The sequence below is a fragment of the Drosophila mojavensis genome, unplaced genomic scaffold, assembly GCF_018153725.1.
Source record: "Drosophila mojavensis isolate 15081-1352.22 unplaced genomic scaffold, ASM1815372v1 contig_136, whole genome shotgun sequence".
Lineage (NCBI taxonomy): Eukaryota > Metazoa > Arthropoda > Insecta > Diptera > Drosophilidae > Drosophila > Drosophila mojavensis.
Genome location: NW_025318667.1, coordinates 20,873,809 through 20,897,716, shown reverse-complemented (window position 1 = coordinate 20,897,716; position 23,908 = coordinate 20,873,809). Strand labels below are relative to the sequence as shown.

General features: G+C 39.8%; 1 protein-coding gene across 1 annotated transcript; it reads left to right on the top strand.

The window, feature by feature from the left end:
- Nucleotides 1-22,373: 22,373 nt before the first annotated feature.
- Nucleotides 22,374-23,305, top strand: LOC6584372 (lysM and putative peptidoglycan-binding domain-containing protein 1). Its single transcript, XM_002009992.4, has one exon. The coding sequence runs from the start codon at nt 22,491-22,493 to the stop codon at nt 22,884-22,886; it is 396 nt and encodes a 131-aa protein (XP_002010028.2). The 5' UTR covers nt 22,374-22,490; the 3' UTR covers nt 22,887-23,305.
- The last annotated feature ends 603 nt before the right edge of the window (nt 23,306-23,908 follow it).

Genomic DNA, 23,908 nt, shown 5'->3' with positions numbered 1-23,908 from the left:
GGAATTAAAGAGAAAGCCAAACTGAGTTAGAGAAAGACCGAGGCGGAGCAAGAGGCAGCGCAGCAGCAGCAGCAGCAGCAGAGGAAACCCAGCATGAGAGGCTTCCTTATATAGTTTGTATAAATGTTAGTTTACATTGGTAGAGTTTTATTATTTATTAATTTTATTATTTATTATTTTTTTTATTTGTGATATATGTAGCTAGATGTGTATATAATTGAATTATTTGAAACTTATGAATATGTATAATTGAATTATTTGAAATTATGCATTCGTGTCAGCTGAGCACGCTTGCGGCATTTGTCATTTGATTAAGCGATTAACGATTGACAAATATTATAGCATACTTTTCAGGGCATCGTAATTACATTGCTTACATTAATTTACATACTCATGATATCAATTAATTTGTGAAACTCTTATCAAAATAATGATTTAATTTTTATACTAATAATTCAATAAATACATTTAAACTCATTTAAATTGGTTAAAAAATTATTTAACATAAACATTTAATATATTTCAGCCAATATTTTTTTCTAGATTGCATGGAATATATTAAAATAGTATTGCAAATGATAGTAAAAAAATAATAATAATGATAATTTTGGTGCCTGATTTTTCAATGAGCAGCTGTCATTAAATGCGTTAAAATATATATATATATTTTTGTTTTGTTTTGTTTTTTTTTTTTTTGTTTTTTTTTAATATTATTTAAACAGGCTTTTTACTACCTAATTTTTTTTTTTTTAAATAAATATAGCTCTTAAAATACAAAAATATTTTTATAAAATTAATATTTATATTTCTTTTAATATTTCTTTTAAATTAATATAACTCTTAAATTAAAAAAAAAAAAAAAACATATTTATATAATTATTTAGAATACATTCAAATAATAATACTTAAATAAATTTTATAAAGAAGTTAATTCAACTCGAAATTTTTGCTGTTGGTGCTTTCACACTTGTCAATATATAGTTTTCGATTCCTGCAAACTCTTGAAACGCACCTCGTATTGGCGCTGCGGCCAAGCCAAATGCCCGCCCACGTGAAACTTTTCGCACTTGGCACTAAATTTTCAGCTGCTTTTGTGTTATGACAATTATAATTGTGCTTTCGCATATGTGTACGTGCGTGTGTGCAGGTGTGTGTGTGTGTGTGTGTGTGTGTGTGTGTGTGTGTGTGTGTGCGTATTTCTTGGCAGGAAGTATTTACGTGTGGAAATTGTAACAAATGTTTTGTGTGTGCATATGTGAAGGAGGTGCCGAGCAGGAGGAGCTGGTTAGCCCCTGTTGCACTTTTCTGCCAACTAAAATAGTTAAATTAAATGTGTGTGCATGTGAGTGTGAGAGTGTGTGTGGCAGTCTGTGTGCGTATGTGCACGAGGTTGTCTTAAATAATCATAGACAACAAACAAACCGTTATAGTTGCTGCCGCTGCCGCCTTCAAGAGCCTGGCAAAGTTTTTTGGCCCCAGCAGCAGCAGCATCAGCAGCAGCAGAGACGTGTGTGTGTGTGTGTGCGTGTGTTTGTGGGAGGCGGGCACTGCGCGCTGTGGGCGTGAGCGAAAGTTGCAGTCCAAATGAAATATGTTCTGTGGCACAGCGAAAATCGCAGCCAAAACACAGAGCTGAAGAGAGCGAGGGAGAGGCAAAGACAAAGACAAAGACAAAGACAACGGCAGTGACAGAGCGAGAGCGAGAGAGACGGAGTGAAACACAAAAGCCCCGAGTGGAAGTTTTTGGCTACGGAAATTTATAAGATTTATATTTAATTGTTGTTTTTGGCTTTTGCGGCAGCTGGCGCGCGTCTGCCCCTCTGCCCCTCTGGCCCTCGCTCTGCTTGGCAAACAAATTAATTAATGAAATTAAATGGCAGTTGGCAAATGACAAGCGAACGGAAAAAGTGTTGCCTACAGCTATGCCCTTCTACCTGCACACACACACACGCACACTCACACACAGTCACATAATCGCCTAGCTGTTAGCGTTAAAAAACCCCTCAACTATTTAAACCACAAGCGAAGCTTGTCAAATGACGACAGCTCAGCAACAATGTGCTATACATATGTATATGGAAAACTGAAGCCAGAAGCCAGAAACCTGAAACCTGCTGCAGATGCAAAGTGCAACCAATTAAGAGCTGCTTAAAATAATTGCCATCAATTTGTTCACTTCGCTGCAGATTTTTGAATGTGTTCAATAGCGCTGAACTGAAGCAGCAGTTGGTTATTGCAGCAAGAGGAAGACAGAGCTGAGCTACTAGGGAAATGTGTATTTGTATTCAAGTGTCAAAAGATTGAATACCCTTACCTGAATGGAGTGCAGTAGAAATGTCGAGTACTGAATTAGCCAGCCAAGGCCAGCCAGGCAACCTTTGGCTGAGCCTGTTGACGGTGCGGATGATGCTGAGGTAAATCTAGCACAGGGCAGTATCGGCTTTGTACGATATGACGACTCATCTCATCGTCGGATGGAGCAGTTACAGCCGTAAGAGCGGACGGAATAACTAGCAGATCAAATAGGTGCTAGAGGAGCCAGAGCAGGTGGTACAGCTAGAGCAGCTTGAGTTGGTGGATGAGCTAGAGCAGCTAGAGCAAATAGAGCATCCAAAGCTGATAGAGCAGCTACACCACTCAAGGGAGCGAGAGCAACCAGAGTAGCAATATCAGATAGAGCAGGCAGACCACCCATAGTAGCCTAAGCACTCAGAGCAGCTAGAGGAGTCAAGGGAGCTAGAGCAACCAGAGCAACCAGAGTAGCTACATCAGACAGAGCTGGCAGAGCAGCTAGCGCACCTAGACCAGCTACGGCATCCAGCACTCAGAGCAGTCAAAGCAGCTAGAGCAGGCAGAGCAGAGAGAGCTCTGCGATCAGCTGTAGATCTAAAATATTTCAAGGGCTGTAAAGAGATTCCCTCGTGGTTCAGTCAGTTTTCTCTGCTCTTGCTCATATTAAAGCGCTCTCTCATCGATTGGATCTTGCTAGGTTCGGCACTCGTCGTTGGAGCATACTTCGTATGAGAGTATTATGGGCGATTATATGTGCATCGATTATATTACGTATCTGGTATAGCATACATATATAAATCGAGTGTTTTCCAGAGAGGTTCAAGAGCTTAAATTAAGGCATGAGACTTTAAATTACCCTAAAGGAAATAATCCAATATACATACATATATACACATACAATATACATATTAATATATTATAGTAGGTAATTATTAAATAATAAAAGAAATAAATAATAATGATAAGAAAAATAATAAAAATTATTAATAAATAGAAATTAGAAAAATAATGTAGAAATAAGTATTAATAATAATAAGTATAAATAATAAAAATGAAAATTAATTAATAATAATACTATTAAGTATAAATATAAATAATAATAATAAATTAATAATAATCGTAAATCAAATCGAAGCGGATTTTGAGTTCTATTTTAGCTTATTCTTTTTCCCCAAATGCTTTTAAAATTACGAAATATAAAACTTTTACATACTTCAGATTCCAGCACTCGAGATGCACAGGATCGCTCTTGAGGCCGAGTCTCAGCGACTTTCGGTTAGGGCATCAAAGCCGACTAGATTTGGCCAATTGCAAATTGATTGTTAATGCTGCATATTGCGGGCAAGCGTTGGGCCACAGTTGCTTCTGCCTCTAATGATAATCGTTGCCGCATTCATTATCATCAGCAGCATCATCATCATCATCATCATCATCATCATCAAGTGCTGATGACATCGAAGACAAAATGATTTTATCTGCGGCAAGCAATTATAAATGCATTTGTCAAATGGTCAAAATGAATTATGAGGTGTGAGTGTGTGTGTGTGTGTGGTATTGTACCATATGTGCTTGTCTCTCTCTCTGTGTGTGTGTCTTTGTAAAGACCTAAGTATATTGTTCAATTATTCGCTTGAGCATTCAACAGCCGTAATGCAATAAATGCTTTGAATTATTGATCAAATCCATTGAGCGCCTCACTAACTATTCAAATACTTTGGGTCGCCCTTACACTGAGCGAAAGGCAGGCATACTTTCTATGCTCAATGTGTTCCTAGACTAGAGTCAGCAGCAATCTTAAATTGAATACATCAGCGGATCGCAACTTTCTTATGGAGATCTCTGAAGATCTCTGCTCACCTCACCTCAGCTCACCTTTCCCCAACTTTCTCTGCAATGGTTCCAGTTCTAGCTTACAATTTGTCCAATTTCTCTCAGTTTATAATGCTTAAGTCCGCTTATGGAGTTGAATGAGCTAATAGCCTGGGATTTCTTTGAATGCAGCACGTTGGTCGGCATTCAGTTCTGGTAATAGAGTTGGCCAGCAAATCGACGCCGCAAAACCCACGACCGCACTTTTAATTAAAACGAAAACTATGAAAATTTATAAAATAATTCACAAAAACGAGTCGTCCGTACGGTCTCACCCAGCTAAGAAAAACAAAATCACAGCCTGACCAAAATACAAGAACGCAAAAGCCCAAATGTTGTACACGAAGCTGTTGCTGATGCCAGTAAAGAGGGAGGTGCTCTCTCCTATTCATAGTCATATGTATGTGTGAGTGTGTGTGTTTTTGTGCTCCTTGTCGCTCTGTGTATGGGTGTGTGTATGTGTGTGTGTGTGGGGTATTTGCATGATATATGTAGTTATAATAAACCGCAAGAGCTGCTAAAGCAACAGAAGCAGCAGCAGTGCAGGCACACAACTAAACTCAGACTAGACACACACTCACACACACACACACACACACACACTCAGACACCCTCTCTCACACATGCATGACAAAACAAATGCCAATGTGCAACGGTGCGTGTGAAGGCAAACTTGTAACCGCAAAAAGGCAGAGGGCGGGCAGGAGCTGTAACTGGGAGCAGGAGCAGGAGCCGGCAGGCAAGGCCAGTTACCATTGCAGCATTCGCCATTGGCCAGCAATGTGCAATAGCCAAATAGTTAAGAAAATGATTTGCTTAATTGAATTGGCATTTGTGTGCGTCACTCGCCTACGATTATTATCCATATCGACGCAGCCTACGCAAAAAAAAAAAAAAAAAAAAAAAAAAAATTAAAAAAAATCAATTTTAATTGAATATTTTGTATGTGGAGCACTTGAAATATTTGTGAGCATATTCCAAATTTTATTTGATTTTATTTATTTATTTTTATTTTTATTAAATTACTTCAAGTTGAATGCTACAATAAAATATCTCGTTTAAAACTTTCTTTAACTTGAAGAATGAAAATATCGATTTATTGTCGATTAAAATTTTCATTTTCATTCTCAATTATCTTATAAGATTCTGAGTGATCACTGATTACCTCTAATCGATGCATGAATATTCGATATTTAGATTCTTATACAATTTCGTTTCAATTCCCATGCTCACTCTTCGTGCCCATCTTTATCGATAATTAATGATTGATATTCAGTAAAACAATTATCGATCCAAAACATTTGAATTGTGTTGTCTTTTAGAATCATCCATTTTAATTCTCACTCTTTTTCTAAAACAATAATAAATAGTTCATCATCTGTAATCGTTCCATCCAATAATCTCTGCTTCCATTCGTATTCCCAGGCGACTGGTAAATCTATAGCCGATAATTGATTTCTGATATTGAGGAATAAACGATTTACAAAGTTTTCATTAATTATCTATTAGAAACATCAGTTTGTATTCCATTTCTTCTCTCTATTAAGCGATAATCCATGATCCATTATCGATAATCCATAATCGATAATTGGTTATTTATGTTGCTCAGCTGATACATCTCTTATCGATATATCGCTCTTCATATATTCCCACAGCTTTCAGCATTTCAGTTTTTTCTTCAGCTTGTTACCATTCTTATACCTCAAACTATCATACCCTCTTCCAGCGGCACTCAATTGCTATAGGGTATTTGAATGAATGTAACCAAGTCTCAAAGGCATTATATCAAAGGCGCGTAATAAAATGTGCATTTATCAACATTTCTCTGTTGATTCGATTTATTTGTAGCTTTTATTAATTTTAATTTGCATTTTTTTTGTTTTTGTTTATTTTCAATTTTATTTTATTTTGTTTTTTTTCTTTTTTTTCTATTTTGTTTCCAAAGCAATTTATTGTAGCCCGCAGTGCTGCGCCCCTATTCTAGGCGCCCCAGCTGCGCTGCATGGATAGTTTCTGTGTTTTAGGTATTTACTTTATGGCTTTCATCAATAGCAGAGAGCGGTAGAGAGAGCGAGGGGCAGCAACAAAAAATTCCGAATCGAATTATTATGCTAGCTTTGAGCGAATTTGAGAGATGCGAGTATATGGGTTTTAGCAGAGCAGAGAAGTTGCCTTATATACATATATGTGAATATATGTATGTAATGTATATGTATATATGTATGTTTATACCACATATATATCGAGTCTCGTATACGTATTCGTTGCGTACAGTGCATTGTGCAGTTGGTTATGCCTGATTGCAAAAATTTGTTGTGTTTTTTGTTGATGTTTCGAGTATGTGAAGCATTTCTGCTGCTCTTGTTGTTGTTGTTGTTGTTGTTGTTGCTGCTGCTGCTGCTGTTGATGTTGATTGTTGTTGTTGCTTTTCGTTTTATTTTGATTTTTTTTAGGAATCGATGTGTTGCTATGCGCTGGCAATTAATTGCTTTCAAATCCTTTTATCCAGCAGATTTGGTCAATTTATTTTGCACAGTTTTTGGCCCTCAACAAATACACGTCAGCTAAACTATATAGCATATAAACCAATACATGCACACATGTGTGTATACAATGTATGTGCATGAGTCGCTCACAGTTTCTGGCCTCAATTTATTACATACATGTTTTGTTTATTGTTTTTTAATGGCGCTTAGTTTCAATTTGACCAGCGTAATAAATTTCGCATTACGAACTCGGCGCGGGCCTCGCGTGCGGCTGCCGTTTGGGCCTCTGCGTAGCTGAGACTCGGCCATTTCGGGGCAGCTCAAGCTAAGTGCTAGGAGTTGTCTAAAGGCGAGCTATTGACAGAGTTTGGCTTCAATGAGACGATGGTAATGAAATGAGGAATGCCTGGCATCTGAGCATAAATTTTAGTTGCCGAAGTTCGTATATATTAGGCTACTATTAATACTACTATTATTATGGGTGTTCCCTTCGGAGAGGAATTTCACTAGTAAATTTGACTCGAGTTGACAAATAGCCTCAATGATTATATAATTGCTCCAGTTATGATCTGATGATGAGTGTGTAGCAATCTGACAGTAAAGAATTATTGACTTCGGAATTATCTGTATTAATAATTCTTTTAGAATTATTTGTATTATTTAATATGATTTATTTATTTATTTACTGTAACGGGACGTAAAAACAATTTAACAAAAAATATATTTTTTTTTTAATTAAAAAATTAAAAAAATTTTAGGAATAAAAATCATAAATAATTTAAATGAAAATAAAGAAAAAATAACAATTATTTATATTAGAAAATATTTCATAAATATAGTTTAATTAAAACAAAAAATTGACACTTAAGATGTATTTAATAATTTTAAACTAATAATTTCAGAAAATTAAAAAAATTATATTAATATTAGAAAATATTTAATTTTTCAAATGATATGTCTTTTTGTATTATATATGTCTATATATATATGTATATAATAAAATAAAATATATATATATATATATATATAAAAGGGGCTTTAGATTATTGTATTTATGATTATTATTAAAACATTTTTTTTTTTTTTTTTTTTTTTTTTTTTTTAATGATATTACTATATACATAATAGTGATATAAACTTATATCATTATAATATATACTATCGCAAAAAAATTAAAATAATAATAATAAAAAAATAATAATAATAATACAAATTTATTGCTTAAGTGCAATCAGCTTTTAAAGCACATTAAAGCTTACAGCAATTTCCATTGGAAGAACAGCCCCATGAAAGCAACAACAACAACAACAAAGCAGCTTACAACCAACACTTATCACAGACAGTTAGTCCATTTCTCGAATGAATTCATTTGGAGCTGCCTTTGGCTTCAGCTCAAGCGGCCGCTGAGCCTTTAAAGCGGCGACACGCATTAGCCAGACTTAATGCCAAAATTTAATGCAACAATTTTCAAGCTTATCCGTCTTTTATGCTTCAACACAAAACACTCCTCAAACTGTACGCTAAATTAAATATTATGCATCCAGAAAAAAAAGTAAAGAGAAACGCGAAACGTAAATAGCGTAACACGAAACAAAATACAAAAAAAAAAAAAAAAAAAAAAAACATAGAGGCAATGTGAAACAAATATTGCATAATATTATCGCGCTTTCTGCTGGCTTTGGGGCGTGGGCGTGGCCATGACGTTTAAAGAGCCCTAAACACGTTGGCAATTCGCTTTTTAGCTTTTCTGGCTGCTGCTCATTTTTATTCGCCATCTTTAGCGGTTTTTTTCTCGCTGCTTTTGTTTTTTTTTTTTTTTTTTTTCTGTTTTCGCTTTAGTTTAATTTTTTTATTTTGTATTTTTGGAGCGTCACTTTGCTCTGTGGTCTATGTTTTAATATTTATATCATCGCTCCAGACTGCCACTGTGCCCCACCCCGCCCCGCCCCGTTCGCCCTGTTGTTGTCAACGTCATAATCGTGATGCTCCTGCTGCTGCTGCTGCTGCTGCTGCCGCTTGGCTACCAATGCAATGGACAGCGGACAGCGGACAGCGGACAGTGGAAGCTGTGCACTTTGGACGACGTGTCTCGGCTCGTTTGGTTTTCTTTGGCGGCTTTGGTTTTGCGTGCTAATTACCATAATTAAGCAAAGGTCAGGCTTTAGTCGCCTTTGTGGCCAGGCCAGCAAAATAATAATGAGCGCATCCAGAGTCACAGTCGAAGCCGCAGCCGCCGTCGCTCACACGCTGAAAAAAAGAGAAAATAGAGAAGAAAAGAAAAATAGAGAAGAAAAGAAAATAGCTGACCAGCGTTTGTTCGCCTCTTTTTTCTTTATATAAATTTCGCATTAATTTCTTTTATATTGTTTGTGTATTTTATATTCCCTTTTTTTCGCTTTGTGCTCTTTGCTATGCATTATTATGATTATGTTGATTATGACGTTTTAATGGGGTTTGGCGCGGCGACGAGGCCAGGCAACAGCTTAAGCTGACAACAAAAGCAAAACACAAGAGACGAAAAGCAAACAACGTGAAGAGGATCAGAAAATATAAGAAAGCAGGGATGTACATACATACATACATACATATATACCAGTCTATATTGTATGTATGTAGGCATGTAAATAAATAAAAGCTCGACAAGCTGTAAAGGCACATTAGCGAAGTAATGCGCTTTGCTCTTCCACTTCCAGGCCAATAAACAGCGTAAATATTTAAGGCGGACCCAAAAGGTCCATCCATCCATCCGGTTCGGCTTCATTTAGCTGTTGCGCCGAGCTGAGCTCATGATTGCGATTCAGCTTTGATCGATGCAAGCTCAAAGTGAACAGCAAATTTCTTGGCAACGTGAAGCAAATAAAAAATAAAATAGAACAAATATTAAAAAAAAAAAAAAAAATAAAGTGTATAAACTGCTATTCGTGCTATTTTCTCATTTCGTATGCGTTACACTCAAGTATTTCATTTCGCGCACTTGAGCGACAGCTGCTGACAGAGAGCGTTGCGCATACGCAGCGTATGACAACGTATATGGCAAATTCCGGCAGGCAGACAGCCAAGACGTCGAGCAAACAGTGTCGACTCATTGCAGCAAAATCAACATGAGCGAAAAGGAAGAGTCACGACAAAATACCGGAAGCAATGGGAAGTTGCAAGCGAACAGAGCGAACGGAGCGAACGGAGCGAACGGAGCGAACGGAATGAGCGGGGCGAACGGAGCGAGCAATGTTGATTAACGATCGCTGTGGCATGCGACACACACGCAGCCAGCTGAAAGTCAAAGGGCAAACTACTTATGCACACACTTACTTATTATTATAACTGCGAATTGCTGTTGCTTCTGCTGTTGTTGCTGTTGTTGTTGCTGTTGCTGTACGGCAGCAACACATGCATTAAGTGGCGTAAATTCTTTGCCACTGAAGAAAAACATTTTCATTCCGATGCGTGTATGCCTAGCATGACTCTGTGTGCTCGCGTGTGTGTGTGTGTGTATGTGTGTGTGTGTGTGGCCTGAGTTGAGTTAGAAAGCAGGCAGTCGCTTGAACTTATCTATATTGTTTTGCCATATTGTTTTCTTATGTGATGTGTGTCGCAAAGTTGCCCACCATAGCCGCCCCCCCTCCCCCCTCACTCGCTCTCTTGCTCGCTCTACTCTGTCTACTCTGTGTGTAGTGACTTGAAAGTCTCATTGTCTTTAGCAAATTTGCTTTATTTGCGCTGGTATTCATTGACTTTTTGCTGTTGTTGTTGTTGTTGTGGCATTTTCAAATGCCTCTGCCTTACGCTCATTTTTTTTTCTCCGCTGTGTGTGTGCGTCTCCCTTTAGCGTCCGCTGGCTGTCTCTTTTGCGCAGCGTACGTGTCTATTATTGGTATTTGCTGAATGAATGGATTGTACGTGCCCGAAGGCATTCACATATCTTTGGCCCCATGCAACGTATAAAGGAGCCGATGCCACGGCTCCGCCTTAACGTTGTATGCGTGACGACACACCACGCCACACTACTCGCGCTCTCCCTCACCCTTTTATACATAAATATATGTATCTGTCTCTCTCTCTCTCTCCCTCGCTCTCTCTGCTTTACTTTGTTGCGCTCTGTCTGATCTGCTACATTTTGCGGTTGAAATCTAAGCGACTTTACATTGTTATTGTTATGACTGGCATACAGACTAGACTCCCTTGGCTATAGAGACATATATTTGCCCATGTACATACATGTATGTGTATGTATGTGTATATCTCTATTTATGTGTGTGCTGTGTTTTATATATATATATACATATATAAATATATATTTGTGCATTTATTTGTTGATGGCGTATTTTTGTTTATTTATGTATTCATATGCATTGTCGCAATAATCATTAATTTGCTGATAAAATACGCCCACATGTTGTGTATCTATCTCTGTGCGTGTGTGTGGGTATGCGTGTGTGTGTGTGTTTGTTGTGGCTCACCCATTCGGTGTGCTATGTCAGCGCCTGGCTTTATTTTTCATTGCATTTGCATTTCATTCAAGGTCCAAATACGCTAAACAAATGCCCAATAAAATGGTAGCGCCCAGATGTAGGCAACGCTTTTTTGCCACTGCAGCCGTGCGTCTGTTTTAAGTGTTGGACAACGCCCGCATGGCATGTGCAGGCCAAAGATGCTCACGAGAAATAAAAGAAAATGAAATGCAGATTGAATTTGAAGGCGACAACGTTGCTGACGTTGCCAACGACAACGCAGCAAGATTAGTGACACACACACACACACACACACAGACAATGGGAGAATGGTAGAAGGAAAAAAAACTGAAAAAAAAAAAATCGAGATATAGTGAGCAGAGAGAAAAAATTTATACATAAGCAAATAATGCGCAAAATACGAATACAAACGCCAACATGCTGGGTGTATAAGGGCGGTGAGGGGCGTGGCGGGGCAGTGGCAGTGGCAGTTAGTCGAAGCCAAGTGAGCTCCGGATACCAAACCAATCCCCAGCTCAACTCAGCTCAGCTCGCTGGCAAGCCTCTGCTGCATAAACATAGATGTGCACAAGTGTGTGTGTGTGTGTGTGAGTCTCTATTGCTGTACAAGACATGCATGTGTGTATGCATGCTGATGTTCATAAGTGCAAAGTGTGTAGTTTGACGTTATTCAACACTGGCAACAACACCAATAGAACATGTGCGTTAGCGTTGCCTTGTCGGAGCAGTTGGTGAAGGGGAAGAGAGAGAGATAGACAGAGAGAGATAGAGAGAGAGAGAGAGAGAGAGTGCGGGAGCAGCTGAAGCTGAAGCTGAAGCCTGACGTGGCTGAAGCAACGTGATCGCATGCGAATACAATTCTGTGGCTGCATTGTATTATATTATATTGTATTATTTGTTGCATTTTAAATCGGATTACTTAAAGCAGCAGTACTGTCGCGGCATCTTTGCCTCTCCAGCCCTCTCCAGCCCTGGCGCTGCCTGCAGCTGGCAGCTTTTAACTCTTGCTCGACGCGCAGCTTCACATGTGACAGGAGTAAATCGTTTATTATTATATTTGCAGCATTCAGCTTACCGATGACTCGCTCACCGTTAACACTGTGCTCTGGCTAGGTGTGCGCGCGTGTGTCACATTGATTGACATGCAACATGCAGCATGCGACATTGCAGCACCGCACGGCATTTAGTCGGTGTCGCTGCCAGAGCTTTGCAGCCAAATAAATTATGCTGCGAGCTCCATCCGACAGCCTGACAGCCCCAAACAACTTGCCAGCTCACTCGAAATTAGTCAGAATATGCGAAATTCATTACTAGCTCCAAGGCAGAGACCTACTAGCTACTATTTGTCATCGTCGACTCTTGACTGCGCATCGAGCAGCAATTCCGAATTCTATGAATTGGCAGCTGACAATCGAAGCCAAGTCACGCCAGCAGCCCTGCCTGCATGCCCAGATATCTCAGCTCACCTCTCGGGAAGGCTAAGCACTCATGCCAGCTGCTAACTCATCAATTCATTACCGACGCCCGGGCATATTCGATGTGTTTTTTGAAATGGACATGAGCAAGGACCAACTTGCCAGACGTACGAGTATATCTGAATATATGATGTATTTGTATTAAGCGAATATGTGTATTGTCTGATAATATTTGTGCATATAGCATTTAGGCAGCTGCTCGAAACATCGTGTGCATTTTATTTACATATATATGTATTGTATATGTATAAAAGTCCATATTTGGCTGATCCGTTTTTTTTTTATACCCATTGAAAATGGGAGATCAGGGTATAATGGTTTTGTGAAAAGTATGTAACAGGCAGAAGGAATCATCGCAGATCAGGACGACGAGCTGAGTCGATATAGCCCTGTCCGTCTGTCCGTCCGTCTGTCCGTCCGTCCGTCCGCATTTCAAGTACTAGAGACTTGTGCTTTGTACACACATTTTAACCATATGATTACGCTCTGAAAGTTTCATTAAGATTGTGTATCTACAAAAGATATTATTCAACAAATAAATTGTCATAATATTGCCCACATTGCAGCGCAGCCCAAGCGCTGCAGCTGCTTACTGCGCAGTTAGCAGAGCGCGTGCTTATAAGTGCATGTGTATGTATGTGTGCATAAAAGAAGAATATCAGAATTAGAATATCAGTTTGGAGGGTTCAGGGTATCTCCTAGTAGAGCAGTCTCGACTGGAGCCTTCTTACTTGTTTTATGTTGATAATATTTATTTTATGTCGTTTTATAGCTACATAGTACATATATTAATTGCAGCAGATCGATTGCTAATCAATGCACAGCCAAAACTTTGATTACCCTGAAATTAGATAAGTTCAATTCGGTGAACTTTCCTCTGCATCTATGCGAATTATCAACTACTGCGAATACTGTTATTCCTGACTAAAACTTGTAGTTTTCAAGAAAATAAATAATTATAAGTCTGTTAATGAATAATAAATAATAATAAGTATTAAAAGCAAACGTAGCAGCAACAAATTATCATTAAAAAATTAATAATAAATAAAAATAAAGAAATAAATAAAAAGAAAATAAAAATAATAATGAAAATAAAATGGATAAATAAATAAATGTCTGACAATGAATAATAATTAATAATTATTATTAAGAGCAAGCCTAGAAGTAAAGAATTATAATTAAAAAAAAATAATAAATATAAATAAATAAATAATTAAAAAGATAAATACATAAATAAATAAAAATAATAATGAAAATAAAATAGATAAATAAATAAATGTCTGTCAATGAATAATAAATAATAATAATTACTAAAAGCACGCCTAGAAGTAAAAATAATAATAAATAAACAAATAAATAGGTAAATAAATGCTCACATAAATAAATAAAAACAATGTAGATAAATAAATAAAAATAAAAAATAAAATGGTGCACCTGCTGATAAAATAAAAAATAGATATAATTTACAAATTGTTGTTCATAAAAATAAAAAAAAGTCAATTAGAAAAAAAGTTCCAAGTCAGTAGCTCTTATAAGTTTTGAGATCAATAAGCTCACACAAATGGACGGTCAGACTGACGTATGGACATTTCTATAACGACTCACCCCGTCCAGCTGTTCAGCAATAAATATGTACTCTATGGGATCTCACAAGTCTCCTTTGACCTGTTGCACCCATTACAACAAACAACTGATTTCCCATTTTAGAGTAGAACTTATGTACCTTTAGCTTAAGTGATATAGAAAATATAGAATATAAATATGGAAAATATAGAATATGATGACGCTCAGTGTATATGTATGTCTATGAATTCAATTATTTGATAAAAAAAAAAACCCTTTCATAGCCAGTAAGCAAATGGAATTGGTGCCAGCAGTCCTAGTCAAGCCTTTGCCTAGTCGATTCTCTGCAATACTTAGGGAAAGCTCTCAGTCGTTGCAGTTGCTCGATGGAGATGGCATATCTCAGTACAATTAGGGAGCCAGGCAGGAGCAGCTATCGGCTGTAGCCATCAATCTAAATCTATGCATTGTGGTTGCAGCAGCAGCAGCAAACTGAAAACTGCAGCGGAAATAGAAGTGCGGCATAAGTGCACTTCCGGTCGCGTTGCTGTTGTCGCTGGCTGCTGCCATTGCTGCTGCTGCTGCTGCTGGTTGCCGTCGCATGCAGCGCATATATCCTGCGGAACTTTTACAGCCCTGTTTGTATATAAATACGTATACTATATATCTATCTATATATATATATATATATCTATGTCTATATATATCTGTATTTATGTGTGCATCATTTTGCTAACGAGATTTGCACGCTGTTGCTCTAGCTCAGGCTCTGCTCTGGCTGTGTGTGTGTGTGTGTGTGGCGCATACGCCACGTATGCCAAATTTAAAATCCGCAAACGTATTGCAAACTGCTAACCATTTGCCATTTTTCACGTTTTGTATCTGTGTCGCGCGTATCTATCGCCATTTGTAATAATATTTGAGCAGCGCCCGTGTGCAACAGTTGCAACAGTCGCCTGCACCTGCAACACACACACACACACACGGACGGAGTGGGAGAGCGGGAGAGAGACAGATAGACACATGGAGACTGCACACATGGCCACGCGCAACGCTTGTTTCCGTTTTAGTCTGCAGCTGCGGTTGGCATCCAAACCCACAGCGGTTGCAAACCCACCCAGCCCTGATCATTAAGCGAATTGATGGGTGGTTAAGTTATTTCAGCTGCAAACTGTTTGACTTCACCTCTCTCTCCCTCACTCACTCTCACTCCCTTTCCCACGCTCCGGCAGCTACTAGATTGTGGCTGGGCTAAGCGCATCAATGCGGATGATGGGGCTAAAAGGGTTTTGTGGGCGCCTGGGCAGGGGAGTGGGCGTGGGCGTGGGCGTGGGCGTGCGGCCTCGCTGCGGTTGTGCAATGCCCCGGTAATGGTATTGGCGGCCACAGCAGCTCCTGGCCTGCGGTCGCTTCAAGGACACGCCCGAATGCCTGCCAATGCACTAAGCCCATCGAGCCCTAAATATGGCCCCAGTGCAGCAGTGGCGCTGCCTTTTCGATGCCTGCCCATTTTTCGGGCCACGCTTCTAGCTCAGCCAGTTTTGGCCAACATCTGACGCAAACACCGCTCATCGCGCCCCGCTCCCCGCTCACTGCTGTGGAATGCAGTTGCCTGTCCGCACATTGATTAGCTTCACTCGGCCATTGGCACATTGTGCAGAGCTTCGCTGGAACTCCAATTGGCCATGGCTTATTGTATGTTATTGTATGGCAATATATGAATTGCCATTTGATAGAGTCCCAAGACTTTATCACCTTGCCAATGGCAAATGAGAGCGGAATTTCTTATGGGCCAGAAGTGTGAAGGTTCATGACTTTCAGGCAACAGGTTTTTCATTGCACATAAGAGTCTAGTGTGAATTAGTTTAGATATGTATATGAATTTATGTGAATGTATGTGTAATTGCTTGGCTGTGAGTGTGTATGGGTATGTGTGTTTTTAGACATGACATATAAAATAAGACGCATGCCAGTGGAGGGAGTTTTTAAAGCCAACATATCACTCTCTCTCTCTCTCTTTCTCTCTCTCTCTCTCTCTCTCTCTCTCTCTCTCTCTCTCTCACTCTCACTCTCACTCTCACTCTCACTCTCACTCTCACCCCTCACTCTCACTCTCACTCTCACTCTCACTCTCACTCTCACTCTCTGTCTGTCTCTCCCCTTCCCACTCTCCGAGTCTCTCTATCTCTCTCTCTCTCTCTCTTTCATCCTACACTCTATTCACGAAATCAATCGAAGCATATCATATTCACTCGCTTTCTCCCTGAGCAAGAGACTTCGGCTCTTTTCGTTTTCGTTTTCAGTTGGTCGCCGCGAGTTGAGCTATTCGAGTGAGTCTCTATATAAATCGTTTAGCCCACTCACACAATGAAATAATCAGCTCAAACGTTATTCACACTCACATTCATACACATATACTACACATGCACCCACTCAATTCAAGAGCCGATCCCAAATGAATTCTCTGAAGAGCCGCTGCAATCGCCGACTCTCTGAATCTCTTCTCAGACTGAGTGCAAGGCACACATATCACGAAGGGGTCAGTTCTGTACGAGCTGAGCATGCTAGCTATCTCTCTAGCTATCGCTACATCTATTCATCTCTCTATCTCTCTGCATAGCTATGCAATATGTAATTAAACTTAGCTTGAAGCTTCGATAGCCTGCTTACATGCTGATTAGTCAGCATTGTATGTTATCAGAATTACATTCTGTTAGTCTTTCAGAGTAGCTAAGCTTGCAAACTCTTCCATCTACTCAAATTCTCGCACTCATACAGCTGCAGCTTACAGAGAAACTTTCGCATCAGCATTGAGTTGCATCAGCTTGAAGGTCAAGTTAAATTAGGGTTTCACTTATGCACAAACAAAGTTTTCAGCGCTCTGAGTCTGAGATTTGTAAAAAGCTTCGCTTACTATGTGTGTGTGTGTGTGTGTGTGTGTGTGTGTGTGTGTGCATGTTCTGTTTGCCATGAATTTCATTAACGAGAAGTAAAAGAGAGCGTTGCAAAATATCTTTACTTTTGTCAAAGTCTTTATTCGATCCGGTTTTTTAATTACTTAAGCGAATCTGCTGCATTGCCTTAAATTAATTATCTTTCTCTTCTCTTGAGGACATTCTCGTTGTTACTAATTTCAATTGGCCTGCAACATTTTTTATTTCTTTTGTTAAGTTTTTATTTCTTTTATTTATCCTTTGTAAAATGCTCTGCTTGTATATAAGAATAATAATGCATCAAGTCAGTTGATCAGTTTTATGTATTGCTGTCAGATCAGAGTGTAACGGCCGCGATTTGCAGTTACAGTAGAAGCCGGTTATAGCGCCGCTCAAGGAACCGTCGCTTTAACCGGAAGAAGCTATAGCCATATAATATTACTCATATTAGTTTGACTGGGGATCAGAAGTTTCCTCGCAATAACCATACGGAGCCGTTATAGCCGACTTCGACTGTAAACTGTACAAGTGAAACTCTGCACTGCGTCCAGGGTATCTGCTAGTCGAGCATGCCCGACTAAAGCGCACTCACGTTGTTCAACTCAAGTTGTTCAACTTGATTGAGAGCCTCCATACAAATCATTTGCACCCACACCCCCTTTCCCCCACACTCCCCCTTCCCACACACACCCACACATCTATTTGTAATGCTCCTCGTGCCGTGAAATGGCTCGACTTCAGGTTATGAAAAACTTAATCAATTGATACAATTGAGTTGTTGAGCAGGTGAGCTGCCTTTGCATAATAGTAGGCGTGGCACAAGCACATAATATGATCATCCGCACACTCAACGAGCTGTGCCACGAAACTCAATGGAAGCCAAGGAGTAGACTCAGCCTGTTTGCCTGTTTGCCTGTTTGATGTGACATATCCCATGGACATTTGTGAATCGCTTTTCAATTGAATTGCACGAGTGTATTCGTTGGTTAACATGAATGCTTTATCTGCTGAACCGTTCGTTTATTATTTTGTATATTCATATGCATATTTTTTTGTTTTTCCTTCTGTTTTTCTGAATGAGCTCAGCTTCACACGCGCAGGTAATGCATGCAGTGGTATTCAGAGATGGGTTCGTTGGGTCGCTACGCTACGAATTGCACGGTTTGCTGCACGCTTCAAACTGTGATTAATTTCCGGGTGGTTGGCGATAAAACTGCTTTGGTTCATCAATATCTGGTTGCGACTTACCGTCGTCCGTTTGCTGCTGCTGCTGCTGCTCCTGCTCCTGCTCCTGCTGCTGCTGCTGCTCCTGCTGCTGTTACCCCCTTCTGCTTGCTGCGTGTGCGCATCCAAATAAAACCAATCATTTTCTGCAAAATGTCAAATACTGCGAATTTCAGACAACAATCCCATTCCATTTCCAGTTTGCTTTTTTTCATGTTCTTCATATTGTTTTTTCGGCCCGTACAAAGTTGCATTTGGGTCAATGATGTTGTGCCTTTTGTTTTTTTTTTTTGAATCTGTGTGTGTGTTTGTGATTTTTTTTTTTCTGCGCAATATTGTTGCGCAAAAAATATTGCATATTGTATACACTTGTAAATAAATAAATCAATAGGGTGACCCGCACACCCAGCCGGCCACGCCCCCAGAAGCCTCATCACTGCCTCGATACGGATATATTTGACCATATTTGTTAGCCACACATATCCTGCTCCGGCCATAATGCACTTGCATTTGCATTTCGATAGCCAACTCAACATATTTGTGATATGTCCGAAAACGTTTCCACTCGAGCGTCTTTTGGGCCTGGTCCCCTCCCTCCCTCTCCCCGTCCCCGTCCCGAATGTTGTCATAACTTTCCGTATTGGCCGAGTGCGGCAAGCGCTGGGCGTTCGCCTCGGTGTCCCAGTGCCTAATGTCTGTTATTGATTTGGCTCTCGACTGCCAGATTGATTTTATTTATTGGGGCCCGTTGGAGGAGCGGGCGCTGCATAAATAGAAATTCTCAACAGCCAGCTCAAGCCACAAAGTGCCTTTGTCGGGCCATTTGAAGTGCACATTAGAATGGCCCTCGGCTGGCCGCTGCACAGGAGACTCGCATGGCATCGCCTGTCATCAATCTCTGTCTCTGACAGCGGGAAGCATGAGCATTGCTAAGTATCCGCTTCCGCTTACATTCGACTCGCATCTGCGAGGGCCTTCAGCATTTCCAACTGTTGCTCGCCAATCAGCCAAGCTGCATCTTTAAAAAGACGTCAAGCAGCTCCATATATATTATATATATATATACAAATATATATATACATATACTTATTTTTAATTATTTTTCTATTAGCCTGGAATAAATACAACATTTAAATATTCAAAATCGCTAGATAAGCTGTTAAACCACCAAATGCTCACCGAGTGGCACACAGACCGAAAATATCTCGCTTATGGCCTCAATTTCGACACTCGCGCTGTTTGTGCATAAATCGCGAGTGCAAAAACTTTAAACAATAACAGAATAGCATTTAAAATAACTCATAAATGGCAAAATGCATAAATAAATGTCATGTGTGTGGGTGTGTGGAGGTGGGGGTGGGGGTTGGTGAGTTTGCATAGATTATCTGTGGCCCGAACCTTGAACGGGCCAACATTTACCTAAGCCATCGAATCTGACAGCTAGATAAATAAATCTATTAAAATGCAACCGGAATTGTGGAATCCATTCGATTGGCTTTCATTTTCGCATCGATTCCGATTTCTGTGTTGCATAGATGCACAAAAATATTAAACATTTCTATCGGATTTAAATTTAGCCAGAGGCAAGGCAATGTATTGAATTATACCGCGTCAAGTTCATGCCTAAATCGGTACAAATGCTCATTAGTTGCTGATAGGCTCAACTTTGGTATGTATAAGCTTTGTATTTGGATTTATCTATAACATCGATTAGCTATATTACAAAGTATCATGCTCTACAAAGCTTTAGCTTCACCATATTTTACATACCACATAGATATTTTTACTAGCATAGCGAATCAATAGTTAACAAATGGTTTAGATTATCTAGATTATCTAAGAATTCGATATATTTCGATAACTAGAGTCATAATTTCTTTACTTTACATCGTTTGGTACTTTACGAAACATAATATATGTATATTATAAAGGCTACAATACAATCTAGTGACTACATATGAAGGAGATGAATATCCATTAATTTCGATAACTGCAACATTGAATGCTTGCCATGGAATTTTTCTAGTTTTGTTCAGAATCTCGACAAATTAGTGATGATAATACAAATACAGTCGAGTCTCGATAATTTGTACTGCGTTAAATCTAAAAGCGCGATATATCGAGAAAATTCGATTCTCTTGAAAAAATTCGTTCTGTGTAATAAAAAAAAAAAAAAAAAAAAAAGAAAAGAATGATCTCCTTGCCATTTCGAATCTGCTACGATAAATATCGATAACTACTATGTACTAAATCCCAAAAATTTACTAAATCCAAAAAATTTACTCATATCCTTTTCCTAACTAACAGTTTTGATTTATATGTACAGTCATAGTTAATATATTGACAATATAAGTTACTTGATCTATATTACATATATAAAATGCATCGAAGAAAATGTAAATATTTTAACTGGTTTGAAATGTATTGATAGATATCGATAACTGTAGACTAGACCCATGCAATTTATTTAGGAATATCTATTTTTGGAGTCTATATATATTCAATCTAATTCTATAGATAACGATAGACAGTGATGGCTGCCTCAGTCACTCTTTAAAATTGCCTCCAATTTGTAGGTTGCGTGTTGAATTAGGTAACGGTGATTATATTTGATCTGCTGCCCGCCAATCGATATACCACTGGCAACTTAAATCACAATATATATAATCACAGGCGGGATATGTGAGAGTGGAAGCTTGCGACTCACCGCATTCGGTTCAGTGGGAATTGCATAAAATGGCTGACCAGAGTTGTGGGATACTTTGACATTTTGGCGCATGTTGAATCAAGTGAAAACCCAATTACATGTGCACCCCATCTGGATGGCTCGCTGGCCCAGCAGGGCCCAACGTGCGACGCCAACATTTACCTTCGCCTACAGCTGTTTCAAATGCTTTCGATTATTACAGTTGCAGTTATCCGGGTGTGCGTGTGTGTGTGTGTGTGTGTGAGCTGTAACCAAACGAGAGTATTTGACGACAGTCAGCAATTGCTAATGTGTGTATGTGTGTGTGTGTCACTGTGTGGGTATTAAAGGTGAGTGAGTATTATGGCCAAGGAGAGGGTGGAGTGGGTGGAGTGGGTGGAGAGTGGGGCCAAAAGGGTTGTTCGCGCGTTGGGCGTTGTTTGATGTGCACGCAAATTATTACTTAAGCGGCTTAAACTTGTTGAAGCGCTGCCAGTGTGGGTTATTCGCTGCGGTTTTGCTTAAATTAGGTTTGAGTCGAGTTTGGTCCGCCTTGTGGGTGCGAAACGATAAAGACATCACATTCGAGCCACACACAACACACACACACACACACTCACACACACTCACACACTCATACACATGCACATCCATAAAGGTGCGTATTCGGTTGATGAGAATACGTGTAAACTGAATTTGTAAACGTGCGCACATTTCCTTATCTCCGCGCTGGCAAGTATGCATATAAGTTGTCATTAATGGCTGAACTTTAGCTCCAAGTTAATGCAGCTATGGGTATGAGGCAAGTGGGGGAGTATTCGAAACGGGCAGCACTGACTGCCTCAATAGGAGATATAATGAGCTAAGAGGGGCACAGAAATATGGCTAGGTATCGATAGACTTACAGCTAGTCATCGATAGTTAATCATAGTGCCATCGCTAAGCAAACGAGAATGACACTAGCAGAGGAGGAGAGTGGGAGGCAAACCGCGTGCACTTTAAGAGAAAATACTAAAATAAATCCACCCACAGCCGTATCATAGATATTATATATCATATTATTATGCCAACTTCAGTTCAGAAACAATCGCATGCAAACACAATTAGCGAATGTCACATTGTATGTTGGTTTGTTGGCTTTGGCCACAAGCGCAGATTGCGCATACGCAGCGTGGGCCGCCCACAGGCCCAAGCTGGGTGTGAAGCAATTTGCATGAGGCGCCAATCGGAGCATAAAAGGGAATTTGAATCGTGCACTGGAGTATGTGATTTTAATGACGTGCCGAATTCCTCGAATGAATCGAGTTGGCTCTGCCTTGCCGAATAATGTCTGCCACATGCCACAGCACAGCACAAAGTAGTCTATATCAAATCTATACATATACATATACACATATGTACACATATATATATATATATATATATATATGTGTGTTACATATTCTGTGTGATGTTTTGTGTGTAGAAATTCGTGTTTTTGGTCGCTTTCGAAAATGCCCACTGAGCAGACGCCCAATTTGTGCGGCCAGCAGCTGAGCGGCTGGATGCGCCATCGGGTGAGCCGCGACGACACTGTGGCCCGCCTGGCCCTCAAGTACGGCACGACAATCGGTCGCATCTTACGGGCCAATCGCATGTATTGGCCGGACATCCTGCAGACGCGCTGCTACATCTGGGTGCCGGCAGTGGGCAAACCGTGTGACCCAGCGAAGGACGACAGGACACAGCCGCTTAGAGAGGCCAGGACACTGGCCATGGGCCTAGTAACCCGGCACACCTACGGCAGCCTCACTACGATACCGCCCCACTTCTATCGCCAGAGTACGCCCAATGTGGACGACTTTGCCGACGACTGCGATCCGCTGCTGATCACCATGCGCTGGATGTGATGCGTGCACAATCGGGCGACTGCATCTTGGGAGGCGACACAATTTAATTAGCGACCACAACTGCAGCTGCTCCTTGCTGCACAGCATCCTGTCTGGGTCACCTCTGCCGCTGCTGCTGCCGCTGCCGCTGCCGCTGCCGCTGCCTCTGCTGCTGCGGCTGCTGCCAGTCAACGAGCTAGCAAAAGCGCACGGCACACGGCGCCTTATCAGCCAAGCGAAATTGTGGGCGGAATTTCAATTATCGTTACATTATGCTCTCAGCTCGGCGCTCCTCGAATACGACGTGAGCTTTGGCGGGCCAGCGAGGACTCCAGAGCTCATGTGATGGCACAGACTCTAGCAGTGGAGCATATACACTTCGGAACATCGAAATTGTTTGTTTAATTTAGGGAAATATATATTATTGTGTTGTGTGAAAACTTCATTGGAGTCTTATATAGAGGCGGGCATGAGTATGAGTTGGGTCTTAAGAATGTAATTTGTGGAGAGTGCGATTGGATGATCTGGGCAACTGAGTTGCAGATCTCAGAGTTTTAGCTCTGCTGTGCTCAATATTGAGCGGCTTTGTGAAATGAGCTGATGCAGACATACTTCTCTTTCTCTTTCCCAGAAGAAGACAACGATTTGCGCTCATTAGTCTAATATAGTCTAATTTCTAACAGAAACTAGTCCGGTATAATACTAGGTAGGCATCACAATAAATATATATGAATAATAATAATTATTATAATTTAATTTTTATTATTATTATTTTTTTTTTTAAATTTCTTTTTTTGGGCTGAGGTAGGAAAAAATGCTTTATGCACCGTCGCGACGAAGGTCGCTCGAAGGAAGTTCGTTTGTTCGTCTATAAAATCTAAACTATTGGGGATGTCGAAAAAATTTGAGCGCAGGTTGTTAGTGGGATGTTTTAAGTAATGCAAAATTAACTCATTTATTTTGTAAATATTTTTTTTATATTTAATAATGATTAAAAACTAAAAAATGAGACCAAAGCTTAATAAGCACCTAAAGAATGCAAA

What these genes read in the sequence shown, in the direction of transcription:
- LOC6584372 (XM_002009992.4), top strand. Translation starts at nt 22,491, where the DNA reads ATGCCCACTGAGCAGACGCCCAATTTGTGCGGCCAGCAGCTGAGCGGC.